The 18,696-nt window shown below is 39.0% G+C and overlaps 1 protein-coding gene across 1 annotated transcript in view; it reads left to right on the forward strand.

Annotated features, from left to right (window-relative positions):
* The window catches only part of p3h2 (prolyl 3-hydroxylase 2), a 64,162-nt gene that overhangs the window by 43,909 nt on the left and 1,557 nt on the right, over positions 1-18,696 (forward strand). Inside the window, exons 2-14 of the mRNA XM_044361002.1 lie at positions 3,031-3,183; positions 4,154-4,343; positions 8,951-9,082; positions 11,718-11,845; positions 15,361-15,450; positions 15,968-16,008; positions 16,188-16,273; positions 16,402-16,529; positions 16,647-16,742; positions 16,918-17,068; positions 17,259-17,376; positions 17,537-17,612; positions 18,084-18,224. Of these exons, the coding sequence (XP_044216937.1) occupies positions 3,031-3,183; positions 4,154-4,343; positions 8,951-9,082; positions 11,718-11,845; positions 15,361-15,450; positions 15,968-16,008; positions 16,188-16,273; positions 16,402-16,529; positions 16,647-16,742; positions 16,918-17,068; positions 17,259-17,376; positions 17,537-17,612; positions 18,084-18,224 (1,530 nt within the window). The remainder of the gene's footprint in view (positions 1-3,030; positions 3,184-4,153; positions 4,344-8,950; positions 9,083-11,717; positions 11,846-15,360; positions 15,451-15,967; positions 16,009-16,187; positions 16,274-16,401; positions 16,530-16,646; positions 16,743-16,917; positions 17,069-17,258; positions 17,377-17,536; positions 17,613-18,083; positions 18,225-18,696) is intronic.

Genomic DNA, 18,696 nt, shown 5'->3' on the forward strand with positions numbered 1-18,696 from the left:
GATCTGTACTGTTGTCTGTCATGTTGTCTGGATGTAATGCATCAGTCTCATCAGGAATGCTTTCATTAAAGTCTAATCAATCATCTGATACATTCTTATTTGGCAATTAAACTTAATGCTTTTTATCTGTGCTCTGAAATTGATCTTGTTTAGTTTAAGAGTTGCAGTTAAATATGTCCTGGAGGACACAGGAATGCACAAGAAACCCTAGTAGATCCCATTTACGTAGCTCAATTCCTCCCCTGGTGGTTATAGTCAGTCTCCCAGCAGCTCCAGCCAGGTGATCTGGCCAGGAATGCACTCAACGCCACCTCACACTTTGGCCTTTCAGGGGTAACCAAGCATATCCAGCCAGGCTTTTCCCCCCTGCCTCCTCTGCTACCACATGAAACAAACGGGTATCATTTTTCAAAAAGAAGTGGGTTGTGTGTGGGAAAAAAGAAAGAGACGTTCAGTTTGTGTTTTATGATGTATTGTGCAGACTCTTTGTAGCTTGTTTGCCTCCTCCATAGAAAACACAAAGTATTTTGTTTCTGTATCTACGTGGGCCCTTACACTCTATTGTGTGAAGAAAACATATTTCCCAAATCTCAACAAATGCAGGAATTCCTACATTATAAATGTAATAAATGTCTTTCCCGGCAAACCTGAATCAGTGCTCTCTCAACCAGTTATGTTTTTGGCAAACGGAGCCACACTGACCTTCTCAAATTGTCAGGAGAGAGGCTGTGAAACACTGGGACCTGCTTTAGGTTTGCACCTGTTGGCAACGTGAAGGATTTAAACAAATGGAGTCAGATGTCTCTGCAATACTGCAACTGAACTTATGTTGCTGTAAGAGACAACCAATCCTCAAACCATGTCTCCCTTTACCTCTCTGCATCTGTCTTTTATTCTCTCACAATCATCCTGTCAACCCCCACTATGTTAAATCCTCATCAATCTCCTACTTTCTTACATCATAACTGTACTGTACATCATAACTGAATTATTAATGATTAGTTTCTGGCTTTGTTAATAAGTTATAGAGGATGACTGGAAAAAGGAGAGAGTGAAGATTGGCATGCAACAAAGGTCACAGGCCAACTAGTTTAAATCTTCAACAGTTTTTCTCTTCTGTGTTAAAACAAGCCGTGTTGAGGTCAAGGACCTGTGCCATGAGCTGAACTCAGTGGGAGCTATTGTGTAAGTTGGTTGTGTTTTCTTCAGTGTATAAGTGGGAGTAACCTGCCCATGTTGAGGCTTGAGCACGATTACAATCTTATCTGATTGGGACCAGCCAAGGCAAGTCTTGCCTGTTTGAGTTACTCTAAAATGTATTTTTAAGGGATAAAAGAGTATATGGAAGTTTCAAGAAAGTTTCTGCTTGTATCAGATATTTTCTCTTCTTGTCTGAACTGAGATCTGTTCCCTGCAGGGATCAGATAATGTGTAATACCACAGAGAGATAAACGTTGCAATTAAAAGGTCGCCTATGAAGTTGAGATGACTTTGATGTGGAAGGTAGCAACTTACTTGATGTACTGTATGAAAAGCAGGGATCTGATGAATTCGAGGGGGGTGTATATTATTGTTTATGTTGCAACCCCTCATTGCTTTGAACTACAGGTCATCTATTGTACGCTGCCTCAGTGTAGCGACTGTAATGACAGTAAGAATATCAAGAAAAGGTAGAAACTTCAAGGTGATGTTAGATGATGATGAAGAGGATATTTTTATGATGAAGAGTATATTTTTATTTTGATAGATGATGAATATTTTTTTAAATAAATGTTGAACTGGAAATGCATCTTTAATGCACGGTTGACAAATATAGCTCAGAAAAAGACATCTCTCAGAACAATCAATGTCTGATATTCAAACAATTTCACAAATTCACTGCTATTTAACTTTTATTTTTACTTATTTACACCTTCCAGGACATTTTAACAGTACAGGCCATTTTTCAATAAAATATAGGACTAGATTGAATATTCATTTTTCTCATAAAGTTAAAAGTAATCCTCATTAAAATCTAGCAGAACATTTTTAAATTAAATGAGTTTCTGTGTGAAGATAAGACATTTTTGATATCATCAATAATCAATTGTAAATCTTTTGGGTAAAGGCAATGAATACAGCAAGTCCCTCTTGGATTTTTGTCTCTCACATTTTGCCCACTATACTTTTAATTTAATTTTTCCATATTAACTCTAAAAGTCCAAATGATAAAAATCTTTAGCAAATTCATTTGTACCTACTGAGTACATCAATTATTGTATATGAATCTTTTTGCTTGAATATATTTATTAGTTTTCACACAATATTCCACATAAAACAATAATAATATAAAACAATATGTATATGAATCTTAAAATATTGCGAGGCATGCTCTGTGTGAAATGTAGTAGCATTTTTCTGGACAATATTTCCTGTTTGTGTTCATGTCTCAGTCGACCGGCTGCCTACAGTAAGATATGACAGCTGCTGGCTTTCATTCTTCGAACCCTGAAGTCATTGACACAGTACATGATCTGTACCGTGTCAAAGTCACTCACAAACACACGATAACATTCATTTCCTTAACTGCAACTATCAACAGTAAACTCTCTCTTTGCTATGTTTATGTTAGATATAATTCTCAGTAAGTGGATGGGATTTCTGTTTTTATGATTTCATTGTCATACTCTCAACATCCATAAAATTCAAATTACTTGCCAAGTTCTTTTACAAAAGAGTTGAATCCAACATATTTTGACAAGGAGTCTGTTCTTCTTCAGACTGCTTGTCAGTTTCCTTATCTTCTAAAAGTTAAATGTCTAAAGAATCACAGTAACATGATTTTTTTATCTTGAAGTTGTTTCATTCAATGTCTGTAGAAGTTGCGACATATTTTAATGTTTATAAAAGATTAAAACAGAAAAAAACATGTGAGTTTTCAAGGCTTCTGAGGGTTATTGGACCAGTTGTGCACAAAATGCTAATATGTGTCCTGTTATTAATTTCAATAACATCTCTCTTTCTTTCTCTCTGTGCTCCTTTCTTCTCTAGTTGAAGCAGCCTGACAAGGCAGCAGCAGCGGCTCACACGTATTTTCAGGCCAATCCAGAACATGTGGAGATGGGTCAGAACCTGGAGCAGTACAAAGACCTGCAGGGGGTCAAAGAGGACCACTTTGTGGACCGAGAAGCCCGTCCTCACCAGGTCAGATGGGAAGTCTTTGGATATAAATATACATTATGGTCCTTTTTAGTTGTTTGTTACTTCATTTTGTGTCCTTTCTATCCTTTACATGTCTTCTATACCTTTCTCACTGCTATGAGCTCATTCATTGACCTGTTGTCTTTCAGCCATCTTTTGTCAGTTCTTGCTGAGATGCCTGGTCAGCAAATGTAGTTTTTCTGCTTCACATCTTTCCAAAAAGGAAAAAGTACAGCTGTTGTCAGTGTATGAAGGGCCCTTTGTGTTAATGGCCCTTGCAGTTTAATGACTGGAAACTCATTTAGGTCTTTTAGTGCTGGTTGTGGTGAAGTTGCCCTGAAATGAGTTTTGTGTGCCTTTGTGTGATGCTCCAATTACCCTTTCTCACCTCACCTCTCACTTCTTTGTTCTCAAGTCAAGCTGATGCTTTGAGCTTCTACCTTCTGACTTCTAACTACCTTAATCTGTTGTTGTAGCTCAATTAAACTTTTAAACTCTAATTTTTTTTAATCTGTGTCCCTGCAGCTTCACTTTCTTCATAGCTCTGTGTCTGTAGATGCATACTTGACATTAAATTTATGTATATTTTAATTTATTTTAAAAGTACTCACAAAGAAGAGACTTAAATAATCCTTTCTGGCAACTGCTCAGCCTCATTACTCATATCTTCCCTCCCTCTGTTTATTCCAAACAATGACCATTGCCACTGCAACTTGATGTCCACCAGAGGACTTGTAAAAGCTTTTATAAACTGGCTCCAGATTTACTGGCAGTTGCAGTTTTTTTTAACTGTGATAGAGAACAACAACAAGACATTTACTTACATATATAAAAATGTCAGGGAGAGGTTAGGACTCTGCTGATCACCAAAGGTCATAAATAATGATTATAGATCATAGATCATAGGTCATAAATACTGAGCGCACCATTTCTTTTTATTCTCTCATCATCTTCCATCTCTCCTCCATCACAGCGCTCCTTCACTGCAGCAGTGAGGTTATACGATCAAGGAGACTACGAGGGAGCTATCGCTCTGTTTGAGGAGGCACTGGTGGAGTACTACAAAGCAGATGTGGAGTGTCGGGCCCTGTGCCAAGGGCCGCAGAGGTTTGAGGGCCACGATCACCTTCGCTACCGCTACAGCCTCCATGAACTCATATCAGGTAAAGTCCAAAATCTCAGCAGGTTTGCATGTACAGGAAGCACTCAGTCATTCTGCCCTGGATAAACAAATAAAGTATTAACATGGGCACAGATGTTATGTGGTGTTTGGATGTGATTTGTTGGTGTAATCAGCAATATTTATTCTATATGATTTTAAAAGAGCAATCATTAAACTATTTACTCAGTATGCTTTTAATTAGAACCAGCACTTTCTTTTCTAGGTTATAATTTAGACTGTTTACAACCTCTTTGTGTGCCACATGTTGATGTTCAGTAGATGTTGACATGACAGCTGGCACTCGTTAAAATACAGTGATAAAATGAACTGTAAGATGTTTTTAAAAGCTGTTTTTGTATGAATTTACTGTAATATAACATTTTATGATATTTTATTGCTGTACTGTATAAACGGACGTTGAATTTGATCACCTCCCTCATGTTGCAACACATTAAAAGCCTGTTGGGATGTTGTGATTCTCTTCCATCCGTTGATTGTAAATGCTAGTTTGTGTTCACTGTGGTTTCACAAATCCTGGCTCGAGTGGATTCTGATGAGTCTCAGAGGTCCATTTCAGTCTAACATGAAAGCAACGAGACTGTTTATTTCGTGTTTGACGCTTTTGATCAACTTATCGTGACTGTTTCACCAACACGTCTGGTTGCACTGTGTGGCCTTGAGCCTGAGCTGGGCTTTGTTGTGCTGTGAGAGCCTGGGGGGGCTTAGACGAGGCCAAACTACACTCTTCATGCTCACTAGGTGATCAAATCTGCCTGGCAGTGACTTGGCACTGGATGTCAGTTGGCAAGGAGGGCAAAGGACAAATGAGGGATGACAGCCATGTTTGGAGGAGAGGAAGTGCCGGATGTAAGATTCAAAAATAGTAAAAAAGGGGTTAGTACCAGGGATGAAATTAGGTTCCTAGATCTATATCCATTAGCACACTGTTGCCCATGAAAACACACCTAAATGTATGTCAGCATGGTCTTTATTGTTTCTACTTCATACAGAGAATAACTAACTTGCCTAACTTCACAATTTGTCTATTTCAGGAAACTAAGCAGTCATAAAATTGTATTGAATTTTATATATGTATTATATTTAAGATGTTAGAAATATACAATAGACTGTCAGTTCCAGCACAGCTTCAAATTATTTCATCAAAATTTGAATTTCATGGGTTGCAAAGTGTTTTCCTGGCACTGCACAGCTTGAAATACAATATTTATGTGACAGCGCATTAGCATGCATTTTTTGGTGATGAAATAAATGTCAAGCTGTAAAAGTTCAGAGCAGATTCATAGTTACAAACTTGAGCAGGGCAGCACAGTATAAAATGTAATGAAAACATCTTCAGAACAAAGTACTGACTTTAAAGAAAAAACAAGCAAGGGACATGAGATGACTAAATTAGACTTTAAAACTGCATCCAGAAACAATGGAAGAGCTCTTTTGAATTCAGTACATAGTCCATATTTTAGGGGGCCACATTTTACCAGTAAAGTTATCTCATCATTTGTAATCCTGCTCTGTGTGTCGGGTCTCTGGACCACTGTCCTTACTTGGTTGGGACTGTGGGAGGCTCTTACCACAATGTGGACCTTTGGGGGTTACTTAAACCTATTTATTGTGTGGAAAGCTCATTAGTCACAGCAGAACATGCTGATCTAACTGGCTGCCCAAGTTAATATACTGATGTTAGGATTGTTGAGCTTGCACTGCATGTTTTAGCAAACTCTTGCACACTAGATCACATGCAGAAGTATTAAAAACCACCATTAAATAATTGGAAATACATTAAGTGAGATTGATGTGTCCTGTAATATTCTCTGCTATTAAATACTACTAGGCTGTGTGCAGTTGGCTCTTATATTTAGTAGACATGCTCTGTTGCCATCTTCAACAGTCCAGGAAAACAGCCACTCGTAACCACTAAAGGACTGCCCTCTTCCTTTTCCTGTTCTCCGTCTCTGTTTGACCTCACTTCACCTTGTATCTTTACCACAAGGGCTTTTCATTGGCATCAATTCTTAAAGGAACATGCTGGTATTTTCACATGTTTCAGCCCATTTACTGCAAATTGATTGTGTTGTGTGGATTTGTGGTGAAAATGCAGACTGTACTGAAAGGTTTCCGGTTTGCTTCTCTCAGATTCTCATTGAAATGCCTCTATATCTGAGATCTGGTCGGTTGACCATTGAACAGCAAACTTTTTCATACTACAAGCTATTGTTGTTTCATCAGTGTCTGCGTTTTCTTATTGTTTTGACTTTGTTTTTCCAACAGCATAGCTTGTGAATGCAAAACTGCTTGGCTTCTGAGCTGACTCTTAAAGGTTTAGAGCTTTCCACAAGCACCTGAACACATGACCTGGCTTTTGGCTGCATATTTACACAGTTGTAAATTGAACTTAACAAAAATAGACAACCAGTTGTTCACTCTAATGTTTTATTCAATTTATACAAGTCAGTATTAGTAGTAATACTAAATACAGTAGGAGAAGTAGTAAATAGGATAAAATATGTAAAAAACTGCCTTTTCCTCCCAGCTGCACCTCTCACAGTTTCTATAAAGTTTCCTGTGTTCCTATCCTTCTCTCACTTTCGCTGATACTGCTCTTTATGTCCCAAACAGGATGGAGCAACTCTACAACAGAAGCCATTAAAAAACTGTTACAACTCAGCCCAGCAGCCACCGGCATTCATCAAACTGGCAGTTGCAGAGATAAACTTCCACATTATTTTGTCACACAGTTATAATTTACTTGATAATAACAAGTGCTAAGCCCCTATGTTATGCACATGTTTTCATTTTATTTAGCTTACAACACGGTGTAGAGCCAATTTGAGTCTTTTTGGCTTCTCAGGCGTAGAATGGAGCATAATCCGTAACACAAAACTCATACCAGATCATAATTAAGTGATTATACTTTTATACATATGCAACAACTTTTGGTCAGTGGTGCTTTTGTTGAGTAGCTGCAGCTTAATTGCTGACAAGTGTGCTTTGTCTCAAATATGCATGGCCCAGTTGCATAAACACAGAAAAGAAGGCTAATTAGTTTTGGCTGAGCTTTGTTTTACTTACAATCAGAGGATTATTTTCTATAGCACCGCTGTAGAAGAGACTGTGATTATGATGTTTATTTGTGTTCACTATGTATGTATGTATTTTGAGGGTAATATGATCTGTTAAAAGAAAGAAAATATCTATTGACCCTATACTACTCTGTATGATTTTGGACTAACACAGTTCAGATCTTTGCCCCTCAGAAACTCTTAAAGGAGTTTGAAACAGACCACAATTCTGTGAGGAAAGTAGTGCTGCAGCTGCTCAAGAGTGACCTCACTGTACATACACACTCATGACATGTGTACACACATACACACACACACAAGCACAACCCAGTCTGCTGGTTTTCCTCTCAGGGCGCGACATAAGGAAATGATATGTAGCTCCCTGTGAGATCCGCCTTCCTTGTAGGATCAACAAACAACAGGATTTATCACCACCTGAGGAACAACAAAGACATGAAAGTGCTCCACTGTTACAAAGGGAACAATATTTATTTGATCTCTTTCACAGCAACATAGAATGACATGATGTTGGAGTGGTTGTGTGCGATTAGACACAGCTCATCAGCTCATTCTATTGACTTTTTCCCCACAAATACGTGTTCAGATGGATCTTAAACAGACCTTCCTCCAACATTGAACAACAGGGAACAATAAACATTTACCACCACTGATGCACTTAAGGAGCAATTTCCATTTTCAACATCTGTCTTATACAAGTGCTCATTATTTACAGTGTTGGGACACACTGATCTCACACTCAGCGGGGCCCTGTGCGATATATATGTTGCATAAATAAAGATGTGAGTGATATGGCGTGTTGGAGTTACAGTCAGTTACTGTGATGCAGGTTGTCTCTTTCCCGCACCGGTATCTGTTTTCCTCTTTCTATCTTCAGCTCTGAGTCTTCAAATATATATTTTGGCTGGATGCCAAACAGGCTCTGCTGTTGTCAAAGCACAAATCTGCATTTCATCTGTGTAATGATTCTGTTTCTCCTCAGAGTTTGGGATTAGCTGCTGTTAGTTTCCATTAGATTAAATCATTTCAGGCATTTCGGTATTGTTTATTCAGTGTTTTTAATACAAAATACAATCATTTATGGACACGTTCCTTTGCAGTTTTGAAATAGTGAGTTGTGTAATTTTTCTACTGTGTGTTGAGCTTTATGACATTTTACAGCAACACTCTTCAAAAACAGAAAACTTTTGCCATAACATAATGTGCAGACTTGGACGTTTTTAAGTCTGTGTAAAGCAGTGTTTATTCCTCAAGTTGGATTTATTTAATAAAGTTAGATTTCTAAACCTTAGAAATAAAGTACCATTCCACACTAACTTTTGTTTGGGCCTTCTTCTCACTTTGTGTAAAATTATATCCTCACTATCAGTTATATCAGTAATGTGAATGCTGGTATGCGGTCCCTAATCTGATGCTCAACTTAAAGCAAACATTAAGAAGCCAAATGTTAAACTTACTACTAAACTTACTAAGTTATGTTGATGAAAACTGATCTCAAACCATTTTGTTGCAGATCACTTCACTCAGGTGCTGCACTGTGAACATGAGTGTGTGAGAGAGCTCGCCACCCGGCCAGGCCGCCTCTCGCCCATGGAGAACTACCTGCCTCTGCACTACGACTACCTCCAGTTCGCCTATTACCAGGGTAGGTTGCTCAAAGTCTTTGGATAACCCACAGACATATATTTAGACTGTTTTGTGGATACACTGATGAATGATTGTACCTTTAACCACCTCTAAGAGATACAACCACTTCTTTATAACACTGTGTAACAGAACTTTTCAAGTTACCAAACGTGAAATCTGTCTGACTATCCTTTGTGTAATTATGATGAAAGAAGATGAATACACCCACAGGTCATACACCCAAACACACATACATGTACATACAAGAACTCACAGTGACCACAAAGAGCTGCTGACAGGTTGAGTGAATCAACAGTGGACCGCACCCTGTTAGTGGTTTCACATTGTTTCAAATAAGAGTTTTACTGATATTATCTAGTGTTTGTTTGTGTTTGTGTGTCTGTCTGAGTAATTTTTGCTGCATAAGGGTGTTTCCAGTCTCATGTTGGAACACTAAGATGTGTTTGTGTCTTCTTCCAGACGAGGGGAAAGATAGTGTGCTGAGTAGTGAGATCACCAGATTATACTTAATGACCCCTAAGCATGTGTCTCTTATAAAGCAAACTGGATCATTGGGCCTGTGCAAACACACTGAAAGCTTTGATTCCTAGCAGCCGCTGATGGGAGTGTGATGTGTGTGTGTTTGTGTGTGTGTGTGTGTGTGTGTGTGTGTGTGTGTGTGTGTGTATGAGTCTGTGGAAGGCTAAAAAACTTTGTTACCTGAGTTTATTTTAAAAAAAGGGTCTCTGATTTAGTTATTTTACTGTATTTTAAATGTGGAAATGGCTGCATTATAGTGTACATCACTGCTGATAAAAAGCCCAAACCAATTAATCAAATTTAATGACATTTTCATGATATTTAACCCCATTTTTGATACTTATTATGGCCTGCGTTTTTCAGCAGTAACCATGATTTAGTATATTTGCGTACTTGACAAAACAATCTCACCTCAAAGGCAGTTTAGTAGCTGTTATATAATTACATACTTGTGTTATAATTATGTAATTGCCTCTCTATAGAGCAGTTTTCATGTGCAAAAGATGTTATGACTATGTCAGACAACTTTTTTTTTTAACTGTCTTCTTAATTAAATGATTCCCTGCAATAAATCCTCTCAGCCAAAAAGTTGGGCTTGGTGTGCTGTAAACAGAAACAGTTGCTCTTCTTCTGTTGCACCCCAGTTGTTGAAATATGTACCTATATACTGTACCTACATTATTAAAACACAGCAGGTGTCAGCAAATCAACCTGGACTGGAATCTTAAGGATTATAACCTTAAGATCTAAATGTGTTATGCTATAATATTTGAAAAAAGAAGTTGTCTTTCTGCACAAAAAACGCTGTCAGGATACCCGAGGGGGAACTTTGCAGTTAGTTACTTTTCTTTACCTACCTTATTCTTAATAAACATTTATTCATTTAATGAATTAATTATGTTACCCATTAGATCATTTTTGCGTTACCTGCTTAAAAATTAGACTGTACATTATTTAGACTTTGGCAGTCATGTTTTAAAGATAGACAGGATTACTCCTTTGAGCCATGTTCATTTACATCCAGCATACTTTGATTGCATTTTTAGCAATTTCATAAGAATTTGCACTTTTTTTTTAAAGGTCACAATTTTTCAAGTTAGTCCTAAAACAATAGTCAGGTGTCCAAACGAGCATTGACACATGATGCTGTGATCATTCCTCCTGTTCAGTGAGCAAAGCTTGTTTGTGTATATGGGCACCTGACTATTGTTTTAAGACAGACTTGAAAAATTGTGAACTCATCCTTTAAGTAGCTGCATGCTTATTATCTGAATCAGAAATCTAAGGCAGTCACCACTTGGCACCAATCAGTAATCTGACGCAGCAGCACTGTGACCTGTGTTTTACACTCCACAGTGGCTCCTCACCACACTGCCGCAGTGGAAGTTTGCCATCACTCAACAGCCTCTCATTGTGCTTTAGCTGCTTAAGTTTCCTAAATAAATCCTCAGTGACGTTTTTTTCAGTTTGACTGAGCTCAAATCTCCAGACTCTTATTGACCTGGGAACACGCAGCCGACAGCAGCAGATACGCTGCCTCAGCCAAGACAGGAAGTCTTTGGTTAACCCTGTGCCTTTACAAGCTAATAAAGAATGCGTTTGTGTGTGCACTTAGCAGCAGTAGTGCTGAGCAGTACAGTAGGTGTGTATGTACGTGTTTGTGTGTGTGTGGCTCTGTTTGAATGAATGTGTGTGAAAATGTGTTCGCATGTGTGTTCAGCTCAGGTTGACAGCTCAAGACGGTCCTGATGTATGTTTGTCGCACTTCATCACTGACATTCCTCTGTCGTTACAGACAGCATGGACCGTGTGTGTGTGTGAGTGAGTGTGTGTCTGTGTGAGTGTTGTGAGTGCGGTTTCCACTATCTCGACCAGAGTGAGGCTTTTGCTCCATTGTGGTAATGGTTTCGGAATGTCTGCAGTGATAGATAGATTTCCACATTTCACTCACACACTGGTCATCCAGTTGACCCAGATAACTCAACAGCTCTGTAGAAAAGAAAGCTTTGTGTGAGTGTCTGTGTGTGAGCCCAGTTCCTTAACTGTGTTCAAATTTAAACCACAAACAGAAACCTCTTCAGCTGCTTTCTGTCTCTCTCTATCTCTCTCTCTAGTGGAAATGCTGGAGGAGGCTCTGCAGTGCGCTCTGACCTACCTGTTATACCATGAGGGAGACGAGTTCATGGCGGACAACGTGGATTACTACAGAGAGGTGCTGGGACATGACGGCAAGCCACGAGAGGTCAGAATCTGCTGTGTGAATGCAGGGCGGACAGAGATAAATGGATGTGAGAGGCTGAGTGGGAGAGATAAAGTAAATACCAAGGAAGATGTTTCTGTGGAAGGTCAAGGTCTTCCTTTCCAATAGATGATGGAACGTCTCACTTAATGAACCCCTGGCCTTTTTTATAGAGGCATACCTTTTTTTGTGTGGTTTGGTTTTTGCTGTTTTTCATATTTTTTATTAATTTAAGTGCTCAAGATTACACAGTGTGAAATTTACAGGCACTCTGCCATCTGAGCAGGGAGAAAGAGGGAAAAGAAACAGAAACAACAGCAAAACAAACAAGATAAACAAAGAATGCGCAACAAAGAAAGCAACCTGAGTACCCAACCAATTTCTCTCCAATGCCGTTGAAGATATGTATGTTACACAGATGTGTTTGGCAGATAGTGAACATAACAGCTTTAACACCCAGTTAGCATATCTACCTATGGACAGTTAATCCAAACTTGGAAAACAACAATATATGTTAACTTGATTTCTGCTTTTGCTGAAATGACATAGAATAAGCATAGCAAATTAAAACACTTATGAAATATCCCTTACTAAGTGGTGAATGATGTCACAGGGATCATAAAACATATACTCTCTGTCACAGTCATACAATACTGATGTTTTTCCCTGACTTGAATATCATATCTTGAGTTTTTTTGAGGTATTTTATAAAAGGCTGCCAAATACAATCTTACCTGGCAGCCTGGTCTTCCCCAGAAATTTGAGTCCTTCAACCACTGAAGTATTGATCATGTCTGAGAACCACATTCAAAAGAAGAGACATTTAACTCTTAAGGGCATTGTCACCCTGAGCCTGTCAGTAGCAAATTTTGATTTTGAAGGATGGATGATTGTGTCTGTGTATTAAAATCTGAATAGGTGGATCACTGTGAAGGAGATAATGGGGCTCCATTTGGTGAAAAATATAAAAAAGAGTTTAGTAAAGAAGTTAGACACAATAAAAATACATTATGGAGGCAGTAACTGCAGATTTAGACAAATTATCTGCAGAATCAGCCAATGTATCACAATATGAAAGCTCATTCTTCTTTAAGTCTAGCTGGTGGGATAGGAGGCTTTGGGGCGACTACTGCAGACATCTTGAAGGATAGCAGTTGACTTTGGGTCTTTGCCACATAGTCTCTTGTAGGTGGTTAAAAGAATCTTAAAGCCAATAATATGAGGTTAAAACTAGAGTAATGTAAGCACACCGGTGTGTGACAGAAGTCTGGCAGGAGTTTTTTCAACAAGCTATGGTTGTTTAATTGAAGAATGAGCAAATCAAGTGGAAGAATCAATACAATAAAATAAGCAGGAGTGTGGGGGGAGGACAGAAGGCATGCAGGGAAGAGAAAAGTGTGGATTTGAGGAAAAAGGAGGAGACAGGAGGCAGCAGGCCGTTTACTGTATATCTTGGACGAACTTGCTACTCGCCGCTTGGCAGGAGTCGCCTCTTAAAGTTTGCTTTTTACTTGTACTATATGTTCTCCATCCAGCTGGAAGTATTAAGCAAATGTTGCTACGTCAATGTGTTTATGACAACATATTTCTTCCTCGTTATTAGGTTCGTTATTATTTCCTTGCCCCCTAGTGTTCATAACACACTGTGTAATTATAGGCTGAACATTTTGAGAAAATTAAATTTGCAAAGTCTGGCTTCTCATTAGCCACTTCAGTGTTTGTCTTTCTTAAACTCTGATCAGCTTCTTTGAAAAGTGAAGCAGCGCCTTGCTCAAGTCCCAATTACACAACCTCCTTTTCCTAGAAAGCCTGGTACTCATTAGAGCGAGCGAGGCTTCCCAGGAGGGCTGTGTGAATGTGTAAGTGTGCGGTTGACATTGCGTATGTGTGTGCCCGATAAAGAGAGACTGAGAGCTGATGTGCTGCAGCTCATGCTTATGTTTTCGTACCCATAGCTTACATTTTTCTAGCCCTCAGCTCTTACCAGTCCCGTCAGTTTACAGCACATTCATTAGCCCAAAGATCGCCTCTCCTCTCCGCGATCTCTCTCCCTCCAGCCTTGGGGAGCTCATTTTCAGATCCCTAGATCTCAGTGCCAGACCTGACCCGTCTCCCTGCCAAAGAATCCTGCCTTTCAGGAACTGTGGAGGTGGAGGAAAAGTCATGTCAGAGTGCTCAAAGAAGTCTCTGGAACAATTTTGGGGGCTGTTTGTGTTAAGGGTGATGGAAAAGAGGACTTTACTGTTTTTTTTTTAAACTGCTACAAGAACGCTACTGGCTGCTCAGGTTTCATTATACTCACCATCATTGCCTCAGCCCTAACCATCTCTCCTCTTCTCGCACATAGACAAAAATACAAAAAATAGGACTGTATGTCACTTTATAGCACACTGACACTCAGATGTGTTCACACAAAAAGTGTCTTCTTTCTGTCAAACAGCATATATTATGAAAACAAAGACACAACTAGAGCTAGACCGATAAATCAGCCAGTATTAACTGACTGTGGATATATTGTATTAGTGTATATGTCAGCTGATAAATTATAAGAAATTGAAGTACAAATATACTAAAGATATGATCAAAATCATTTAGAAACAGTATCTCCATTACGTAGTTTGTCCACCAGAGAGCACTGACAAGTTTGCGTTTCAAACGTAAGATGTTCTGCTCAGTTCATATCATGGTCAAATTTTGGGGATCCTTATCAAAAATGTTTGTCCATTAGCTTCCACAGTGTTGCTAGTCTTCCTTCCACCATAAAATAAATTACAATAAATCAACATTATTCAATACAAGAGAAAAAGTCAAATTCATACCTCAATAACCTCAGTAAGTGTTTTTAATAATTAAGTTGCAAAAACAAATTGTTACAACCAAAGAAAAGTCAGTACAATTTTGTTAGCGGCCTGAAAAATCCTGTATGAGTTACTCTCTTTACACAGTAGATCATATATTAAGTCTACCTGTCATTGTCTTTCTAGCACAATCCACTTTAATACAGAGCCATCGCAGCAGGCCTGAGAAACACCAGACTTTTTTTTTTGCTTCCATTCAAGTTTTTACTCGAGGCAGGAAACATCAGTAAAAGTGTCCCTCTGAGAGGACAAAAAGAGAGAGAGAAGCCATCACACTCCATTAGTCCTGGCTCTGAGGCGAGCAGAGCCGAGGGAAAAATAAAACTCAATCTGGTTCCCAGGACAGGCTTTCACTGTCACTTTTATAGGTTGCGCTCTGATACATGAAAGATAAATATTAAACCATTCATACTGTTGTCTTAACTGTATCTGTGAGCACAAAATCTGAACATTTGTGAATACTGATCCTCTCAGCTAAAACATTGGTGTGAACATGGAACATTTCTTTACGTTACTGTTAAATATTCTTTGTATTTTTCTGTCTTTTCTACAGTAATTTTGCTCCTACACCAACATCTCTCAAGGATGAATGCATGCATTTACTTTACTAGCTCAGGAAACTGTTTACCATAAATCTTTGATGTGTGTGTGTGTTCACAGAGAGCCGCATGGTACCTGAGGAGGCACAAACAGGAGCTGGAGCTGCTTCTGATTGGCAGCACAACCATGGGTGTGGGATTCACTGAAGGGGTGAGTTAATATAATTATCATAAAAAAATATTTTTTTCATGTTTAACTAAAACCTCAAAGAAGACTGCATGTACTTATTGCAAGACCACTCCCCTTTGCTTCTCAGTTTTACCCAGAAATGTAAAGAGATTAAGTAATTTAACAGGCAGTTATTCGTAAGCCGGTCCACATGTCTCTCTCTGATGCAGAGCAGACACAGATCTGCTGGGTGTGTAAATAATGTGCCCCTGCTGCTGGCTGAATCAAAGCAGAGTAACAGGTGTCTGGCACGGCCACCCTGCACCACTGTCCTCTCAGCCAACAGCGACACTTGCTGGTTATTAACAGGACATTACATATTTTAAATTTCTTTGCAAACAGTATTTCTGGAAACACAGAATATGTGAATAATTTTATGTATCAATCAGATCAGTCCCACTGGTCTTTTGTTTTTATCATTTTAAACACTTCCTGGCATCAGAGCTTTTGAAAGTGTAAAATGTGCAGATGTAGAGATTTCCATGTGTTTTTCTTGCAGAATTACTGGGGCAGCACAGGCGGAAGAGACGACTCAAACAGGTAAAGACAGAACTGTAAAACTTGTGTAACACTTTATAATATATTTAACAACCGTATGTCTTCTTGTGACCACGGCCCCAAGGCATCCTGACTGTAGTAGCATAAGCTGCCTATACTGAAATTGCAAAGTTTGAAATGACAATTTTGCATAACACAATGACTCTCCTCTGTTTTTGCAGAATTCCCTCAGGGACAGATGGCTGGATGGAGTATGTTCCCATCTCAGAGAAAAAGAACGTCATTGCCTCACTGCAACTAAAAGAAGGTAAACTGTCACTGCAAGACTCGTAGCAGAGATGAGCAGAAGAGGAGTTAAACTGCAAAATCTTTTCTGACCACCACGGTTTAGATAATATGTTACATTCTTTAAATGCTGCTCTGTGATCTATGTAGGTGGCCCCTTGGTGTATGACAGTGTGCAGCTGGTGCAGAATTCTGTGGCCTTGAACGGGAGCCAGCGGGTGCTGCTGGATAATGTGATAACTGAAGAGGAGTGCTTAGAGCTCAGAAACTTGGCACATGTAAGGAATTTATACAACTTTAATAAAATCAGGACTTTAAATCAACAGATTAGTCACAAACAGCAAAAAAAAGACTCTCTCTTGAAAGTTTTTTTTGGCTGTGTTCTTGGCTTCCAGGCGGTCACGCTAGCAGGAGATGGCTACAGAGGGAAGATGTCTCCACATACCCCCAATGAGAAGTTTGAAGGTGCCACTGTGCTCAAAACCTTGCAGGTACACGAACATAAACACATGTTACTAGATCATCAGTTGTGGAGAAGTGGATCTAAAACTAAGAAGGCAAAATTCAATTCAGTATTCAATAAAATGTGTCACCTGTACACTATCTTTCTTGATTCATTATTTGACTGTGTATAATAATGTCTTTTTTTTGTTTGCCACCTTGCAGTACGGATATGAGGGCAGAGTGCCGATGAGAAGCGCTCGCCTCTTCTATGACATCAGTGAGCGAGCGAGACACGTTATCGAGTCCTACTTCATGCTCAACTCCACTCTGCACTTCTCCTACACACACCTGGTGTGCCGAACAGCCATCACAGGTCAGTCACAGGCAGAAACACACATCGCTTGACACTGAAAAACTGTCACTGATGTTTCACATTCTGTGTGATAAGGTGGTAGATTTAAATATACAAGATCTAGGAATAAAAACTCCTTCTGTGTCAATTTAACATATTATTTGAAAGGCTGTATTTATGATTTTTGTGTCTGTTGGTTGTACATTAACAGGCCAGCAAGACCACAGGAATGACCTGAGCCATCCCATCCACGCTGACAACTGTCTGCTGGACCCTGAAGCCAACGAGTGCTGGAAGGAGCCACCAGCATACACGTATAGAGACTACAGGTATGAGCCACCTGCTGCCAACACACTAACATTAATTAGCATGAATTATAATCATTCATGCTGCAGCTGTATCACACAGTTAAGCATTTATAATTTTCACTATCATACAGTAACCCTACGGTTGATCTGATCTCCCTTTACTTTTTATTTCATTTTTTAGTGCACTGTTATATCTAAATGGAGATTTTGAAGGTGGGGAATTCATCTTCACAGAAATGGATGCCAAAACAGTGACAGTAAGCTGCTTCTCCTGTAATATGACTATGAATATGAATTACTACAGAAAATGTATTTCTTAATCAGTTCCTTGAACATGATTTTTTAACCACTTGAGCCTGGTTGACCTCTATTGAAAAATGGATAAAGAGCCTTGATATTCCTCCAACATTAGCCAGTCACAAAACCAACTGTAATTTCAGACCATTGCCTTTTAATTTGAGATGTTTCTACAAAAAAGGAAAGTTATATGAGGTCAAATCATGTACTGAAAGGGAGGATTATTTCTGGGTAAAGTCATCATATGAGTAGAACCAAACAAAATATAAACACAACAGGCTGCTCATAAAAACTGTGTAATCAGCTTTGGATTCAGCTCAAAGACAAACATCTGCTTTAACAATGAAGCTCAATAGTGAAGACTTTGCCTTAGTAATATGAATAAATGGCTGTAATTTTAACCTCATCTCCCCCCTGCACAACCTCTGCAGGCGTCAGTGAAGCCCAAGTGTGGCAGGATGGTGGGTTTCTCATCAGGAGGGGAGAATCCACACGGAGTTAAGGCCGTCACCAGTGGGCAGAGGTGTGCTGTGGCTCTGTGGTTCACCCTGGACCCGCTCTTCAGAGAACTGGTAAACTGCTGCTTTAATTTAAGGGCTTTGGCAGACATGCTGACTTGGGGTGATAGTCATTTTACTTCTAGGCTGATCCTAATTTTGGTCCTGTTGGTTTTGCTTCTTATTCCAGTTTTGAGTGAAATATAAGTTGTAAAACTGAATATTTAGTGTTGTCATTATTATCAAACATTCATTCTTAACATTTTTGTGCTTTGAAGGGAATTGCATTTAATCAACCAATATGATTTTATAAAGGGCAGCATTGTTAATTTAGGAATCCTTTTTTTCACCCGACTGCAACTCATGCTACCAAACAAAGCAGTTTTAGATACTCAAAGCTTGTCTTTTTAACTCATGAACTGGGGATGCAGAAGAGAAAGTTCCCTCCTCCATAAATTTGAGACCATAGAAGCCTAAATTTAATTCTGGTATCAGATTTGGACAGTGGTGGAAAAGCTCTCCACAAAAGTAACATAGTCAGGTTATT

The sequence above is a fragment of the Thunnus albacares genome, chromosome 9 (genome assembly GCF_914725855.1).
Source record: "Thunnus albacares chromosome 9, fThuAlb1.1, whole genome shotgun sequence".
NCBI lineage: Eukaryota > Metazoa > Chordata > Actinopteri > Scombriformes > Scombridae > Thunnus > Thunnus albacares.